An 18,484-nucleotide genomic window follows, 5' to 3' on the forward strand; every position below is an offset into this window, starting at 1 on the left:
AATGAGGATATCTGTATAAGGAGGCGAAGGAGTTTCTGGAGCAGGGGCAGCTGATTGGACACCCAAAGGATGCGGACATGCGGACAGAAGAGGGCGCAACAGGAGCAGCATGAAAGGGCCGAAAGAATTGCCATTTAGGAGGTGATAAAGAGGGCGCTGCTCAAGATGGAGCACTGGAGGCAGCCCAATTTGTTATCTGCAAGAAAGTCATGGACCATGGTCAGGGAATCATCAGTTAGCCGCCCGTCGCTGTGGACCGATCTTGGAAAATGAAGAGAGGGCGAAGGCGTTTAGATGATGGACGATGCGGCAGGAAGACAGCCAGATAGATGAGCAAATTATTCGAGATTCGAATGGAAAAACGGTGTGGGAAAATTAAAATTGGGTTACAAACTATTAATAAGGCTGTACTTGAGAGATTTAAGTAATCTCGTTTAACAATTAAGGAATAAAATAATAAAGTCCTTTGATGGTCATAAGCTTTTAACACTTTGCCTATTTTTCGTATAACTTTTTAAATTTTATTTTCCTTCTCAGTAGAGAATTTCTGAATTTCATAATTTGTTTGGAGCAAATTTTCAGCACTCTTCAACCGGCATTAAAACGCAATCAGTGTTTAGCATGCTCGGTTCATGTTTTCGTACTTGCTTCTCTCGCTTACATCTATATCACATCAGATCCTTTGTGGGTGTACCCTGGGTGTTGGCGTGATTTTGCCCATTTTTCGCCGCAACCAAAGGCAAGTTGGATACCACGTTTTCCTATTTTTCGCCATCCCTTTGGACTTTGTCTAACTTTTTCATTAAATGTATTTCAATACTTTTTCAGACACCCCCTTGAACGCTCCACCAATTGCACTGCCAATTTTTCCACTTGACCAATTCATTTTTGGCCACCCACTCCGCTCACCCCAACCGTCCAAATTTGATTTTGTTTTTCTTCGCACCAACTTTTAGTTGATTTAGCTGCCCCGCGACGCGAATTGAACTCACTTGCTCTGCTCAACTGATTGCTTACACTCTGAGCGCAAACAGTATTCTGATTGGTTCAGGGCAATCAGTGGCTAGGGATCGCAAAAATATATCGAGGTTTTCGCCAATTTCTGTTGCACTTTTTGTAAAGCGGTCAAAAGCTGAATGCTGAATGTATCCTATTCAATTTCAAATTGAAAAAAAATGTTTATCAGATCCGGATGAAAAGGTCCAGATGAAAAGAAACGAATTGTCTTTAAAAATGTTTTTTTTTGTTTTGATACAAGCTGTAGATATTTAATTTAATTTGTAATATTTGTATAAAAATATTCGAAAATTTATATTACCCACAAGTAAAAACAAAATAGCTTTGTTTATTTAAGAATGTTGAAAAAAAACAAAGCACTTGGTATTTATTACAAAAAAATATTCAATATCTAAAAGCTGTTAAGTAAGTTATTTAGAAGTTAAGTAAATAAATTGTTAAATAAAAATCATATAATATTTCAAGTAAATAAATACCTTTAGCTTTTAAATGAATTGAATAAAAAATAGTTACAATTAACAACCATAACTCAATTAATTTATATTGGTCTAGGCTTCTTTTGTAAGAGTTTTTTATTTGATAACAATTTGTTTCTTATGTGCAACCAAGAGTTTATACAAGTTCTAAATTTCACACATATGGCTACAAACTTTCTAAGCCCACTGTTTGGGGCCAGTTCAGTCCAAGGATGTTCGAAATGAAATTCGGCCGTCAAGGTGATTGTTTTTAAACCTCAAGCGCTTCAGTTGGTTTACTTGAGGGCCAAGTTTACAACAGTTGTGGACCTGGCCAACCTTTCTCCGCAGCCCTCGTGGCCCTGCGATCCTCTATCCTGGAGGTCTTGGAGAAGTCATTCGTAGGCGTTTGGCTTAACTGGCATATACATATACTTTTTTACGGTCAATTGCCGTTTGTCTGTGCTTTGGACCCCAACCCCAACCCCCAACCCCCAACCACATACCCTTCGACCCCTGGTGCCCCAATTCGCTGGCTCGCTCTCCTGTTACTCTGTTTGTTTGCTTGCCCAACTCGAATTTGATTCGACGAAACGAAACGAAAAATAAAACAAGAAAACCCAAAGAGATTTGTGTGTGCGAGCCGCCTGGCGACGAACTTTTGACCGGAGAGAGCGTTGAGAAAAAGTTTTTAATTTTATTTATTGAAAAGTTTGTCCTGTTATTTATTTGCTAGCCATGTTGAAAATATGACCAAACACGCTCGGGCCGTTCAACTAGCTTAAAGCCACTTTTGCCCCATTTCACTTTGTTTGACTTGCAGATGGAACCGAAAACTGAAAACACAAACTAAACCAGAAGCTTTCAAAACCTTCAGTCTCACACTAAAAAAAAAACCAAACAGGTATTGCTTTAATCGCACTAAAGCCAAACGAAAATGTATACTAAACTTCACTTCTATTTTTATTTACTCAAACGGGGAATTTTGTTTTGGTAAAAGTTGGGTAAACTGAGTGTTTGGCTTCGAAATATCAATTCCATATTTAATACTTATTTTCAAAAAAACAATTTAAAACAATATTCTTATGGCGCATTTAAACACAAAAGTTTGCAGAAAGGCAAATGAATAAAAATCAACTTGAAACATTTCAAAAATTAATATAAATAAAATAAATGTTATAAAAGAAACAAATTTTAATTAGTTAAACCCATTTTTTTAATATGGCGCAATTATTTTTGCAGTGGTGGCTCTTAGGCTTTTGCCGGACATGTTGGGCTTCATTAAAAACTCATTGCCACTTGCAAGTTTCGTTTATCATTAGGAGGATCTGTCAACTGTTACGGTTTTACAGTTTTCAACAGTTTTCCAGGAGAGGCAGGCGGAGGGTCGGCGGAAAAACTCGCCAAAAATGTTGTTTGTTTTGCTTCTCAAAAACTTTCTGTCCGAAGCCCATTTAAAAATAGCTTAAGACATGGACATGGAGGACCACTCCTTCGGCAAACTTTTACCAGTAAGCACCATAAATTATGGTTAGTTAAAAGTTGATATAGCCGAAAGAAAAACATGCAAACATCATTGACGGTACAGTCGCGCAGTCTAATTAACAGTTGACTTTGGCATTTCCTCCGCAGGAAATAGAGCTAGATTCGGGAAAATCGTTTCCTGGGCAGCAAATTATATGCAAACAGAAGCAGTTATGAACAAGGAAATAGTATCTTTTTAACAGCGGAACATTTAGCAGCTCAAAAGGATTCAGATTGCACAATAATATATAATGTTAAACGTTGAATTAATTACGAACAATTTTTGGAAAAATAAAAATTGGGAAGCAATGCCTTTCCTATTCTTTCCTTATTATTCAGTGCCAAAAATACTTGCCCAAAAAATGGAGCACAAAACCCAAATTGCAATGCTTCATTTAACTTGCTTGCTCATAAAATTGCGCAAATAATGTTGAGCGAAGACGAAAGCTAAGAGCACAAAATTTTACATTTTTAATTGCTTGTTGCGTTTGTTATGTCAACGTTTGTTGTTGTTGTTGTTAATCTAATTTACTGCCTGCAACTTTGTCTGTTCAGCTTCTGTGTTTTGTTTTTATTTTTTTTTTTGGGTTTTTGTTTTTGTTTTGGGGGTTGAATATGGGTCTACGGGGCAACGCATTATGATGGAGGAACATTCTAATTAACTTTTGTTTTAGCACAAACTTGAGTGGAGTGACGACTTTTGCCAGTCATGCGAATGGTCTTGTGTCTAGTGTATACAACAAAGACCGGGGAGCATGTACTCGTACTTATTTATGAACTTGTGCCCCTTGCAGTAAAATTACCATTGACAAAGCAACAAGAATGGCACGAAGGATCCTTATTCTCTTTTTTTTTCTGGGGCTGGCAATTAAATTCGCTTTGTGTGCTTGGGTTTATTGTTTTTCGGTACATTTTTTTGTATTTCGTTATTTTTTGTCTTTTTTTTTTTTGAAAAGAGTCGTCGCTTTTCGCCATTGTTTGTCTTTGCGCTTATTTGACAATTTTATTCTGCTTTTTGTGTGTGTGTGTTTGTTTCTTTTTTTGTTTTAATTCAACTTTGTTTGCACATAATTTTTCGGAAACAAGCGTCAGAAAGCAAACAAATGCATGAATAAATACACACAAGATGGAACAAATGACAATGAATGCGAATGAGTGAAATGTTGTTGTTCATATAGCAGCTTTTATTGTTGGTTTTCGTGTGAAAAATTGAAAAGTCAAACATAAACCGTCCTTACACAACACTGCCTGACGTTTTATTTTCTTTGATTTGATTTGATTTGATTTGATTTGCTTAGCTGGAGGGGAAAACGGAAGCGTGATTATTGAAGTTTAATGATTGATTACATTGTTGCAGCCCAGTTAACAGCAAATGGGTAAAAAATCCAAATCAGAGGAAAGCTTAGTAAAGTGGATTCATAAAATACCTTTCCATTCATATTTAAAGATTTAGTTTCCCATTTTCAAACAATCTTAAACCTTTTCTTTAGATTTCTAGAATTAAACTTATTATATTAAAAACCAGAAAAGTATATTAACAAGTTTTCTGGCTAAAAGTTGTTGGGCAAATTAAGGAAATATCTATTGGTACCTAACGAAGTCATTTGAAATGATTTTGGATTTTTTGTAAAAAAAACAATACACTTATAAAAAAAAAATTGCAACTTTTTGTCATAATACATATAAAAATATTAGAAAAAAACGGATGGACAACAACAAATTTAAAAGTCAAATGAATTTGTAGAATATTTTTTTGCAGAATATGTATATTTATAAGTATGTACCGACATTTTTGAAGAACAAAACCAAATGTTAATGTATTTTCCATTCAAATAGAAATATGTCAATAAGAGAATTTGTTGGACTAGATAAATAATTCTTTGTTATTTTATAGGAATGAATTTAAAAATAACCCAATTTGAATGACTGCTTTGCAAATAAAATTATTCTTCTAATTTATTTCACCCGCTAAAAACTTGAAAACTTATATACCAAATTTGAACTCCAGAAGGGCTTGAATAAACCAAATCCTATTATTAATGTTTAAGCTCAGCAAAAATCCTCAAAATAAGCCGAAATAAGATAAACAAGCAAAAACATTTTCCAAACAACATACCAGTCAATTTTCGACTCAATTTCAGCGAGTTTATCATGGGATAATACTCCTTAAATATTCAAAATGATTTCGCTTCCACCCCTTCCCCCCTTTGGCCATCATCCTGCCCTTCTGCCTAACATCAGCATAAAGTTCTCCTCTGGGTAAGCTCTTTGCATCGACTACTTCAAAGTAACAATCTCTGGCCTTTGATTTGTGCACAAATAACCATAAACAAATTACAAATTAATAACATACTTCACTGCTTAGTGGCAGACAAGGACACTGTCTGAGTGAGTGTGTGTGTGTCTGTGTTGCTGTGTGTGTGTGTGTGAGTGTGCGGAGAGAGAGGCAACTCTGGCCATAACTTGAAGCTATCAAATGTTGCCGATGAGAAACGGCCAAGATAGGAACTACACTCGGAAAAATGCTACCAATTGGGCAAGCTTTTAAAATTTATAATTTTAAAACTTAATTTGTTAAACTGATGATACAAAGGAATGAATATTGAGAATTCATAAAAAAGGAATTAGGTATATATAAAGATTGTAATTAAATTACAAATTTTGCGAAAATCTGTTTTTAAATCAAACAAATTTAAAGGCGTTGTAAAATTTTACTTGTAGTAACTGGCTAGTTGTAAATGGCTTTTAGAGTTATCATAATTACGTTAGCAATTTTCCGAAAATATAAACCGATATATCAAAAAGTATTTAACAATGTTTTAGTATTAATTCAGCTTTTACTTTTTTTGTAGACATATTTTTCCTGGCGATTTTCCAAAAATTGTTTCTAGTGCAGAGGCAGACAAGTCCTGGACCAAGACCAAAAACAGGGGTCATGGGTAAAAGCTACAGAGGAAAAGGGAAATATTGGGGGCGAGCAGAAGGAGGTCAACAGAATGCGGTATAAATTTACATATTTTATTGAAAATTGAATAGCGCCAAGCAGCAGCAGCAGCGGCAGCAACCACCAGCTTCTCATCCGACAACAACAGAAATAACAAAGTTAACAAAATCCAGAAGAGCATTTCTTCCCTCGAAAAAGCCATGAAACAGAGATCCCCGAAGAACAAAAAGCAGCATGTAGAAAAGAATGAAACTTTTAATACGAAAGAAGCATTCAATAGAAAGGCAAGCACAATAATAACAAAGAGAACAGCGGAGGGATGGACTTCGGGGCAGTGCGGAACCATGGCTAGATGAAAATATGACAGTAAGTTATATGCCAAAGCCGGAGCAGAAACAGGAGCGGAAATGGCAGCAGTAACCGAAACAGGAGTATCGACAAAAAGAAAAGCAGACACTGAGCTGGACACCAAAAATATTTCGCATCGCATTGTAAAAGTTCCTTACAAATTTATAGATTTTATTAGTATCGTTTCAAAACGAATAATTATGCTGAATAACAGTATAAAATGATTTACGATAATATTAGCTAAATAAAGACTTAAGGGTTAGAAAATATTTATATGATTTAAAAATAAACTATTTTAGCATAAAACTATTTTAAACATTAAAGTTACAAAACTTTTCAAATTTGTAAATAAAGAGTGAATTGATAAGAATGATTTGGTATGCAGATCAGACATTTTTATTTATCGTTAACATGGTACGGAATAGGAATTTCCATTAACCAAATAAGAAACGCAATAGTTCGCATGTGATTAAACTTGAAATACCCAATAATACCCAGCAGTGAAACATTGCAATTTGTAGTAGTTTTTACATGGATGGCGTTGAGGGGGGCTGCTCGTAAAAGGTGGTGTTATAGTTGAAAAGCTCCTGCTGCAGTTGTGGCTGCTGCTGCTGCTGCTGATTCCGATTCAGATGCGGATTCTGCGCTTGGCCTCGCTTACACGGAGATTCATTTCAAATCAATACACATAAAGAATAAAAGGTAGCCAAACCGCCGAACCCACACACGATGGCAGGAATTGTGGTGGGTGGAAAAGTGGAAAAATGGGAAAATGGGAAAGTCGATTCGGATTAAGCTTTTAGGTCCGATGTCTGTGTGAGTGCTTTTGCAGAGCAGCGCAAAATTTAGACGACGCCTCGACTCCAACACCATTCCCCAAATTCTGCATTCATTTTGGGGATCCATCTCAGGTGTCGAAACAGTGTGAGATATTTGCCGAGTGCCGGTTAGCTGTCATAAACTTGGCTTATGCCATGAAAATCAAATATATGGCTCTGATCACCTGAGAGTCCAAGTAATACCATAATTTAAGTTGATGGTTAGAAATTAACACTATAACTTACTCATATTCAGTAAAAATTAAAGACTTTTTGGAGGTGCATTGGTGCATTTAAGGCATATCAGTAGAAAATTGTTGAAAATAGCGCGTTTTAGAGTCTTCGCATTGGGATTTTATTACTCATACGCACTGATGCCACTGATTAAATCGTTAATTGTCATCTGGATGGTAAGTTTAAGTTAAAGTTAAAATTTTATTTAAAAGCTAAACCCACTTTATATTTTTTTAATGATTGTTGTCCCTGCAATAAAATATCATTGACAACATTAAAATATTTAGGTACTTTTAGCTTGAATATGTTTTTTTTACTTAGATTTTGCATTTCAAAATCGAATAACTATTCTGACTATTCTGAAGCCAAATCATACCCAGCAATAAAACTCTTATTTTGCAAAAATTCATAAAAACTTTTGCCTTGACAAGCAGAGCACGAAAATCCTTTTAATATGCGGTATCAACCCGCTTTTTCAGCTGTAAAACAACAACAATGTATGTAATTCCAGGTATGCGCCAACAACAGAAATAACAGAAGCGAACAAAAGTTCCCTGCCATGACACCATGGAAACCTCCGGCAGACAGAAAGATTGCTCATACGCCATGGTGGCATGGTCACCGCGCGCCAATGTAAATTAATTAGCTTTATTCCGCTGCTGCCTTCAACTTTACTAATCGATTTGGGAGATAGCTCTTTCACCAGTACTTTTAAAGCTGCCACAGAATCTTTTTTCTCCCTGGGCAAAGAATCGGTTTTAAGACTTAATGAAAACTCACGCTGTAACAACATCCACACAACAGACCCACTCCCACTCCTCAGCAAATCATTTAAAATTGTACAGACACATGCCACGCCCTCGCCGCCCCTGCGCACACACACACACACACACCCACACCCACACGTGGGACATGAAGAAGAATTGTTGCTAAAAATTCGAAGCGTAAAAATGCAGCGTACGTGCAAAATGCACCGCAAGCAGGGTGTGGTTAAAAGGGGGCGGGGCAGGGGGAGAGTCTTTGGTAAGTCATGTTGCCCCATGAAAAGCCAACAAACCTTGGCTCAAAGTTTTCAATGCGCGCGTAGCGAAAACAAAAGGTTTTTTATTGAATTTTGAAATGCAGCGCTGAGGTGAAGTCCCTCCTGGGCACCCGCTACCCCCTCATCGTCTCATCCTCACCAACAACCCAACGACCCACAATTCGATACATGTTTTACAGTGTGTGCGTATGTGGTGTAGGTGTGGGTGTGTGCGTTGAGTGAAAAAGCCGCGACTGTCACGCTGCATTTGCTGCAAGAAGCAGCAGCATCAGCGAGCAGAATACCTTAGCCAGGAGCAAGTTAGGCCAAATCCAGCACGTGTTAGCGGGGTTGCACACTGAAAAATATATATGTTTTGCTTAAGTCGGTACATTTCACTATTTTTAAAACACCATTTCAGAAAGCCAAAGGTATGAAAATAAAAGGGAATTCAAAACATTTAAATAAATCAATCAATAAGAAACAATAAGAATAAAAAAAATTTACGCGGATGTTTTAATTTAATTTCTTTTGCTTAACTTACCAAACTATATACAGAATAAAGAATGTTAAGACATTTTTATAATGAAAGAAAAGTTCCTGTGACTTTTAGCTCTGTTATCCAAAAAAAAAAATATTAAACAGTTTTATAATATATTTAATCATATATTAAATATATTTTATTTACCTCTAAAATGACTGCAAAACTGTTTAAGAAGAACTTTGGGATTACATCAGCTGTCTAAAAGTATGCAACTGCATGGCAGAGGTTGAATTTGAGCCAAACATATCTGATTCACTCTTACAATCCATCAGTACTACCAATACAGGCACTTTTTAATGCCTTCTGTATGTTTGCACACTTTTATTCTCAGTGTAAGATTGCCCTGCTGAGATTGCTCACATCGGTGCGCGATCAAAGTTAGCGGGGATATTTTAAAGCTTGTCAAAACCGTTGCAATAAATAAACGTGGCGAGCTAGACTACACCCTCAAACGTCTTGGGGGAGCGAAAAGAAGGCGCCAAGGGCTGCGGCTTTGGTGGAAAACATTTAAAAGCGCTTGTGGGTAAATAAAGTTTAGCGGGAAAGCTTTCACCTTCGGCTAGTTGACCCCAGGCACCTGTCAGTGTTTGAGGTAACAAGGTGAAAGCAAACGAAGCGTGGCGAGGAAAATTAAATTCACACGAAAAATGAAAGCAGATGCAAGTGACAGAGTAATGTATGAAAGAGATTAGATTTAGGTTTTAAGATCAAGAAAATCAGTACATACTTAAAGATTAATATAAGATTATTATGATTTCATATTCTTGTTTATTGGATTATTTCTTAAACCGTCATTTTCCTGCTCGAAGCAGCTATCAAAAATATCTGCTTTCATTCAAGAGCTCACCACAAAAACCGAACACCAAATTAGGGAAAACTTTTTGCGACAAATCGAATGAAATACCAAGAAATGTCCTGGCAAATGAAATGATTACCTGGAGAAGATTTCGAGACTTCTTTTCATGCGAAACCCACACACACACATGCTCAAAGTCACAATTAAGCCTTTAGTCAATGCCCCTCCTCAGCCATCCTCCTTTTCGATGTGATTACATAAATCCTGAGGAAAAAAGAAACACGAGTGGTGAGCGGTGGAGTGGTGGTTGTGGGTCAACCTTTTTTGATTATGATTGGGACACATGGGGAAACGACTACTGCTGGACAACTCAATATGGCTAAAAGCCAAGCGAGAAAGCCACCGGGTCCTTGGGTATTAGGCTAATTGCTGGACCAGCCTGAAAAGATATCCGGATCCGGATTGAATTTTTGGAGTGCATGCAACTCCTCGTCTCATGTCAATGCCAAGCCAAGTTTAATCAACGTTCCACAGACTTTTTTCTCGCTTTCTCGTTTTTTTTCTGGCATTCCATTAAATCCTATCGTTTGGATACCCTTTCTGAGGCTGCTAAAAATATGACCTGAATGCATAAATGCATTGAAAACAGATATTTATAAATTTGTTTTCAGTATTTTAATTTTAAGTATCATAACATCTAAATTGTCAGCATTAGTGTTTTTAATAAAATGTCGGTAGTTCAATATTTTTATTTGAACTTGAAAAAGTATATGCATAAATGTAAATTTTTATGGTTAGTTGCCCTAATCCAATCCCTAATTAGAACTAAGAGCTACTATTACCATTCTATTTATTTTCCACCACTATTGATCATTTGATGACTCTATGACTCTGTTAGGGCATTTGTCGCATCATACCCCTTATTCACTTTTTGTATAGTTTTTATATATAAAGCCTGATGTTGGCAAATTAATTCAGGAAATTCAATAAAAACAAGTACCAAAACATGGCAAACAAAACTCGTTGAGTCGTCGAGAATTTGCCCTCAATGCTCGCAGCTCCATGCAATCAAAGAGTGCATAGATAAATCACCCGGCTAAATTCAGGGGGGGATCTGGAGCATGGAGGAGGTACGGAAGCCTCTGCTGGGCGGCGGTGGGTTAAAAAACACGGCCAAAATGTCAATGCAAATTTAATGGCTGACAATTTATATGCATGCCAAGTGACTTTTGGCCAACTACTGAACTTTGTGTGAATGCAAAAGCAGCCGGGGAGCTGGGAACAGTTTGGAGGGGAGTGGAGTGGAGGGGAGTGAAGGGAAGTGGAGTGGCAGTGGCAGTGGCACAAAAACCGGGTGCTGGGCAGGTTCGAGATGGGGGGGCTAGAAAAAAGTTCCGAAGGTGCCAAGTGGCTGTCAAACTTTTGCCAGCAAGCGGGGTGCGAAGGAATTCTCGCCCAAATCGAATGCAATGGAATCGAAATGCGAAATCGAATGAAATTCCTCGTTTGTCCTTAAATTAAGCCAACGCATCCATGGCCCACCTATTTCCCAGCACTGCATGTTAACATTAACGGTTTATTTATGCCGACGGCGACATTTAAAATGCATTTCCTGCGACCGTTGGTTGGGCCTTGGCCCCAAGATGAAACCAAGGGGGCCAAAAGAGAAATGGCCAAAAAGCTACGGATAAACCGAGTCGGAAAAAAAGAGGATTAAAAATTAACTGCACGGCAAAGCGAGGGGCATCAGAAATGACTTTAAGACGTGTATTTATAACGCAACTCGGAAACTTTATGGCGACGCATCGGGAGCATAAATACAGAGAGGTGTCGACGTGACCACCCAGAAGGGATCAGTGGCGTAGTCCCAAAAATATGCCTCCCAGTGTAGTTAAGATAATAAAGAAATGGAGAAAACTCTGGAAGTGCCTTCCACGGTGTAGGACCAAAAAGTGGGTCAACTAATAAAGAAATTGAATAAAGGCATTGTTTTCTGGAGGCTATACAATTTTATATAACTAATATTTGTAATTTCTACGATTTATAAGAATAAAAAACAATAATGATTGCCAAAGATATATAAAGTCAAATTACAAAATTAACAGTATAAATAATTAGCGTGGCAAAGGCTAAATCAAGTATTTATTCTAAAATCTAGCGAACAAAACAAGGGGATAAATGTTAGGTGAAGAGGTAAAAAATATGCAAAGAAAAACTTACTAGTTACATTGGTGGTAACACTTTTTAAAATGGTAACTAGGCAAAATAAATGTAGAATGTAGTTTACCGATAAAAAAAAATGATTCAAATATTTATAAATTTTTAACCATTAGATCGTGTTTATGTCACACTCGTATTTGTTCAATTAAATCATTAAGCCCTTGGAGACCCGTAAAACCACATATTGAAAGGTCTGCGACACGAAGTCGCTTCCTATCGCAAACGCATTCCTTCTTATCTTGCTTCGATTTTGTGGTCAAACCCCTTTGGTTGTTATCAATCAACCGCTTACAAGACACTCACAAGTGACCAATAAATTATTAATTAAGTTGAAAATCAAGCAAGCAAACAGCAATGCTCAAGATTGATGGTAAATTGGGGAGGAGGCGTCACCCTGTGGCGAATCCATCATGCGACTGTCGTCGAACTTAACCAATCGGAAGACAGTAAGACCCACTGCTCCACTTGGGCATTCGGACTCGGTCTTTTGGCCTGGTCATTTCCAATGACAACAACAAGGCGGACAACGGAATCGGGTTGGTTTGGTTTCGCAATGTCCAGCGTAACAAAAGTCGCTTGTTTTGGACAACAGCAACGGCAGTGGCAAGAAAAAGCTCCCAAGCCGCAAGAAGTTGGCCAGATCGAAGGGTTTTTCTGTCGGGAACAACGTTATGCACTTAAAGACAAAGAAACATTGGAGCACAACCAAACAAAAACCAAATAACGAACGGAAAGAAATACTCAAAGTGCTGAGGAAAGCTATTACGACTACATGACACCTTATACATTGTTTATAATTAAATTTTAAAATCAGATTTTCAATTTATTGGTAAGCAACATAAACAAAAAAGAATGTTAAGCCCCTGCATTTTTGAAGAAAATGATAAAGACTTAAACAGCTATGATTTTGGCAAAGTTTCATTGCAAAAACTGAAATTTAAAACTGAAAGATTGCATTCCTTAAAAACGGGCAGAGTGAGATTTCTTGATCACATCGAAATTATAACAGAGTTTAAATTGGAACACAATTTTTCTTAAAAAATACTCTAGCTCCCTCGCCAAGATGCGTTTGATGGTCTTTGCTATTAAAGATATCTTTAAGAGGGCTCTATAAATTAAACAAATATCATACAGTGTATACCATTGCAGTACCTCCTACTAGAGGCAATACACCGAGACGAAAACCAAATGAAATGGTGCAAAAAACGGACAGCAAAGTTGGCAAATCAGCCGCAAACTGGGGCAGGGCGAGGAGAGTGTGGATAAAAAGGTTCGCCGGCTCGAGGCGAGTCCAGTAGACGGCGACAAGCGGGCGTGGCAGCTGCACCAGAAGCACAGAGAAATACGGAGATAGAGTGGGTAGAAGGAAGGAGCCAGCCAGGACCCAGGATAACAAAGAGCAGAAGTGGCATCAGCCATGTGGCCGGCTTGGCAAGTGATAACGCTGCTGGGGCTTCTGGCCAGGGCTTTGGCCCTCCACTCGACGCCGGACAGGGCCATGGCCATTAGCTCGGCGCTGCTTGGCCAGGACTTTGCGGACTTTCAGCCATACTTTGGGGTGAAACAGGACCAGGTAAGGAAATCTTTGCAAAGAGCAGGGATTAAAAATAACAGTTTTTTATTTATAAATATATAAATATAATATTACAAAAGAAAATTGGAATCACACTTTAAAGCCTGCAGAAATGATTCATTAAAATAGAGTATAGTAAAAATAAACATTAAAATGTATGCATGTCACATTGTTTTTCAAATTATTAAAACCTTATAAAGTAATAACTGTTTTAATAGGTTTATCCAATAGGAAAATTGAAGGTTTCAATATTTTTTTATTTTAAATCTTAATTTTTGTATACCTAAAATTTAAAACTTTGATTTAAACAAAACACTGCTCGGGGGTAAATCAGTACCGAAATTATTTATTTCAAAGTGAAAATATTTTGATTTTGGTTCTTTCTGAAAAATAACATTTATAGTTTCTAGCACCATTTGATTATTCAGAATTCCTATCCATAACTATATATTTTAGGAACCGGATCAGCTGGTGGCCGCCTCGAAGCACGAGGAGCACTCGGAGGGCGGCGAGGAGGAGTCCGGGGAGGAGCACCACAGCGAGCACTTCCACAAGAAGGGCGGAAAGAGCAAGAAGGGTCACAAGCACGACGAGCACTCCGAGAAGGGGGCGAAAGGTCACCACGACAAGGAGGGCAAGAAGGGGGAGCACGGCGAGGAGGAGGGCCACGAGAAGAAGCACAAGCACTCCGAGGCCCATCACAAGAAGAAGAAGAAGGGCTCCAAGGGCGAGAAAGGTAGCGAGTTCGAGGACCATGGCTCCTACAAGAAAGGCCACTCCATCAAGGGCAAGCACCACGTCCACAAGCTGGACGAGAACAAGAAGGAAAAGAAATTCTACGATGAGGATCACAAAGAGGGCGGCGAGGAGAAGCACGGCGGATTCGAGGAGTCCAAGAAGCACAAGAAGGGCAGCAGTTTCAAGAAGGGTCACCACAAGAAAGGCGGGCACGAGGAGCACCACGGCAAGAAGGGTCACAGCAAGAAGGGCCACAAGAAGAAGGGTCACAAGGGCCACAAGAAGAAGCACGAGGAGTCGAAGAAGTGGGGCCACAAGAAGGAGCACGGCAAGAAGGGCGGCGAGGAGCACAAGAAGAAGTGGCACAAGTCCCACAAAGAGAGCAGTGAACACGATCATCATGGACACCATTAAGCACCGACTCGGCAATCCTGCCTTCTCCACCATTTTGCGATGTATTTTGTAGGCATTAAAAACAGATAATTCAGACCCAGTTAAAAGTGATTGTTTTGCGTGGAAAACATGGTGGTACACTTAGATAACTTCATTTATAAATATTAGTAATAGTTGCCATAAATATGAGCCTTTCATGCAAAATGTAGGAAAACATTATCTGATTCGAAGTTAAAGGCAATAATGTCTTCCTAAACTTGGTATAAAAGGCTAAAAATTAAGGCAATTATTCCCAATGTTAAGGCCAATTTTCCTAAAATCAAGGAACTTCGATTTCTGACTGTACTAACATTTAACAACAATAGACCCAAACTACATTTAATCTATTCTACGTAATTCGATGTACTTATAATGTTAGCTTATGTCCACTTAGATTCAAAAGCTATTCAGGTCGGCAAAACTGACGTCCATGTACAATATAGCTTAACATGTGTAATGAACACAAGACGTCTTTTGACGACTTATCATAGTTATCTTTAAATTAGAACCCGAGAGCTACCCATTTTCATGTATCTGCTTAGAAAGAGATTATGCGGGGGCGTTTTCCCACATGGGGGAGATTAAAGAAAACATAATTAGGAGGAAAATGGGAGCCATCTTTGGCCAAGGGTTCAGAGATCAATTGGCGATGTTTGGCCTGCCCCTTTTGCACACACACACACACACACCTGCACTGGACTAATTGCCAAACGGTAAGTGAAATATGAATATGCCAGAGAGAGAGAGAGAGATAGAGAGAGAGGGCAAGAGGGGAGAAACGACCGTGTCAAAGGTTAATTACGCATACTGCAGGTCATTCCCTTCCTCACACACACACACACACGCAGCAGCACTAAGATTTGCTCAGTTCATCGTACATATATGCATGCGAGAGTATGTGTGTGTGTATGTGTGTGTTTGCGTAAGCCATTTCCGGTTCGATTTAAGCCCAAATCTTGTCCATTTTCCAGCCTAAGCAAACAAACGGAAACTGGCTTAGTTGGGAGCAGCCTTTAGGGAGTGGCGGCAAGAAAAACGGCCAGGACAACGACAACCAGTTCTGTTTGGTTTCATATGCTAATCCCTCCGACCAGCGTCATAAATCATTTTCAACCAACTGGAGAATAGATGGTGGCCAAGGCACTGAGGGTCTACAGCACAATGGAGGTCGGGGTTAAGTAAAGTTCGTCTGGGCCTGAAAGCATTCGACGATGCCCTCGCTGAATGAGTTCAACAAAATATTCAAAAAATATTCACTTAGTAAACTCACTCGGGCAAGCATTCAAATTAAAAACATAAAAAAGCCTTACTTTATTAAGTATTTTACTATTGAAATAGAAAAACATTTCAATAAACTAAATAAAACATAAAAAATGAATTTAAAGGAAAGTAATTTATACAAAATTCGAACATTTTAAATTGTGGTTATCATATTTAATACCTATTTGAATGCCTACTAATAAAAGTTCTAGGAAACTTTTACTTTCGATTAATATTTTGTTATTGTCGAGTCATTTTAAAAGCCGTCATAAAAACACCTTCGTAAAATTAAATTGATGGCAATGTTTGCTTCAAGAGTATTTCCGTCTTCGTGCCACATAACTACATTTTTATTCGGGGGCAGGGAAACTGCTTTCGAGGTGTGAGTCATGCTGCAATCTGGGGTAAGCAGAGTATAGAAAAATGTATGCCAGTTCCATGGGGATCTGGATGCTGCAATGCTGCGCAACAACTGCAACGACCAATAACAACAGCATGAATATAACAAAAGCCTTAGCCCCAGACCAAGAAGAAGCATCATCTGGGGATCAAAAAGCTGGTTTTTGCCTGGCGCAGCCTGCATCTTTTTGGACTTTGCAACTGCAAGGTGAGCAGTCAACAGTTGCAGTTCGCATAACCATTTCTACACTGATAAAAGGTATAATTTGCTTAACTGTAATATCAATAGCAGTTTAACAATAAATATTAACCTATAAAGTTAAGGCAATTGAAAAGGATATGTGCTTAAAAATTATTAAGTTTATCGCATTGTACTTGAATTTGCGGAACATTTTTCTCCGTGCATGTGTGTGCGTATTTACTGTGGCTCTTATTGTTTTTGGAAAATTGCCTGAGCAGCAGCAACAAGAATCCCACATGGCCACTGGGCAAATGCATTAACGAAAGTGGCTGAGAGTGCAACAGGGAAGTAGCTTGAGGGGGGTGCATTTTCCAGGGGGGGATTACAACCCAGGCGTTGTCGTGTGGCCTGGTGTATCAGCACTAAGAGATCATAATTCACACAAGTCGGCTAATAATTCAGTTAAGTTGAAATGCGCAACACACAAGTTGCACAGTTTCCCCAGCACGAGGGGTTGCAAAATGTGAACTGCTGATGAAGTTGGCTACAGGCGGGGCAGTCGGAGTTTCTACGGTGGGGGGGAGGTGGTCGGGGTCTGAGGATAAGTGCCGCCACACACACACACACATGCACTTGGGAGCCATTTGGAGGAGGAGCAAGCTGGCAAGAAGCTCTCCAATTTGGGTTTATGGTCTCAGTTTCGAGAACTCGTTAAGGCTAGAAGCCACTCAGTTGCGGTTCGAAAATTAAAGAAAACGTATATTACTATAAACAAATATTAGTAATTATAAATTACAAGGACCGAAGCACGAAACTAGGGTAAAAAGCCATCTAAGACTAGTGATTCGGGATTTGCTATTTTAAAATTGATGCGGTTTAAATAATAACAATTATATTTCTTCTTCGATGATAATTGTATTTATATTTATATTAAACAGCTTAACGCTCTCTAACTTCTCAGTTAAATACTGTGAATGTTTTAACCATCGACCTTGCTCCTACTTCCAATTTAAGAACTTCAATTCGAAGTTTGGCTGGCGGATAGCTCAGCAGTTTTTAAGGGATTTTTAATGTTCTTTCAAATTAGTTTCGGCATCCCATGCGAGTGTGTGCGTGTGTCTAGAAAAGTTCATTGTTTGCGAAGAACAACAACTTCTTCTTCTTCTTTGACTGTTGGTAACAATGTTGTTACTAAGTCTCCCTTTGCTGAGGTTATGTGCATCCGTACATTTCATAGCTTACACAAAAGCTAAACTTCAGCTTAACAGGCTTAAGGTTTAATAAGTATATAGGCTTATGTTTGCTTAAATATTGATTTCATTAAATGAAACCCGCTGAGGAAATCTTGAATTTGTTTTTATTTTAAAAATAAATCTAACATTTTGTGCCTACAAGTGGTGGAGTATGCCACATTGAATCTATTGTAACAAATTTACTTTAAAATTCGATTTATTTATTATTGTTTATGTCAGAAAACCTTTATCATAATTTTGTTTTTTAATTTTTATATATGTGGATTTTTACCAGGGAATTGTGAATTGTGTTGATCGTTTATTGCAAAAAAAAGTGTCTACAATAACAAAAGAATAATGGAAAATAGTTGGTTCAACTATTATTTTCTGCTGTGCATATATATATTTATATCAATAGTGCATGCATAGATTAATTTAAAAATCAAATCTAGCTTCTAAAAATATACTTAAATGATGTACAAATAAGGACGAGCATTAGGACAAAGAGGCCATTAGATACTCAATGGAATAGAGGCCATTTGGGCTCAAAGTGACTGGGGGTGATTGGGCGATGCATCTGCTTGGGGGCAATTAGGACAGCTCGTAAATATGCCAGAATGCGCTCGGATGCATCAATGAATGTGTCAATGATTAGGCACGCCGGGACAAAGGACACGCTGCCCACGATGATGGCGCAAATCGAAATGTTGCACTCCGCATCGGTGGAGAGGGGCGGCGAGGGGGCGGA

The 18,484-nt window shown here is 38.3% G+C and overlaps 1 protein-coding gene and 1 long non-coding RNA gene across 3 annotated transcripts in view; one reads left to right on the top strand and one right to left on the bottom strand.

Moving 5' to 3' along the window:
* Positions 1-18,484, bottom strand: part of LOC108138233 — a 117,127-nt gene that overhangs the window by 96,059 nt on the left and 2,584 nt on the right. The gene's annotated exons all lie outside the window — the stretch shown is intronic.
* Positions 13,231-14,646, top strand: LOC108138231 (high mobility group nucleosome-binding domain-containing protein 5). Its single transcript, XM_017260356.2, has 2 exons — positions 13,231-13,494; positions 13,951-14,646. The coding sequence occupies exons 1-2, from the start codon at positions 13,339-13,341 to the stop codon at positions 14,644-14,646; spliced, it is 852 nt and encodes a 283-aa protein (XP_017115845.1). The 5' UTR covers positions 13,231-13,338.

This window comes from Drosophila elegans, unplaced genomic scaffold, assembly GCF_018152505.1.
Source record: "Drosophila elegans isolate 14027-0461.03 unplaced genomic scaffold, ASM1815250v1 contig_814, whole genome shotgun sequence".
Lineage (NCBI taxonomy): Eukaryota > Metazoa > Arthropoda > Insecta > Diptera > Drosophilidae > Drosophila > Drosophila elegans.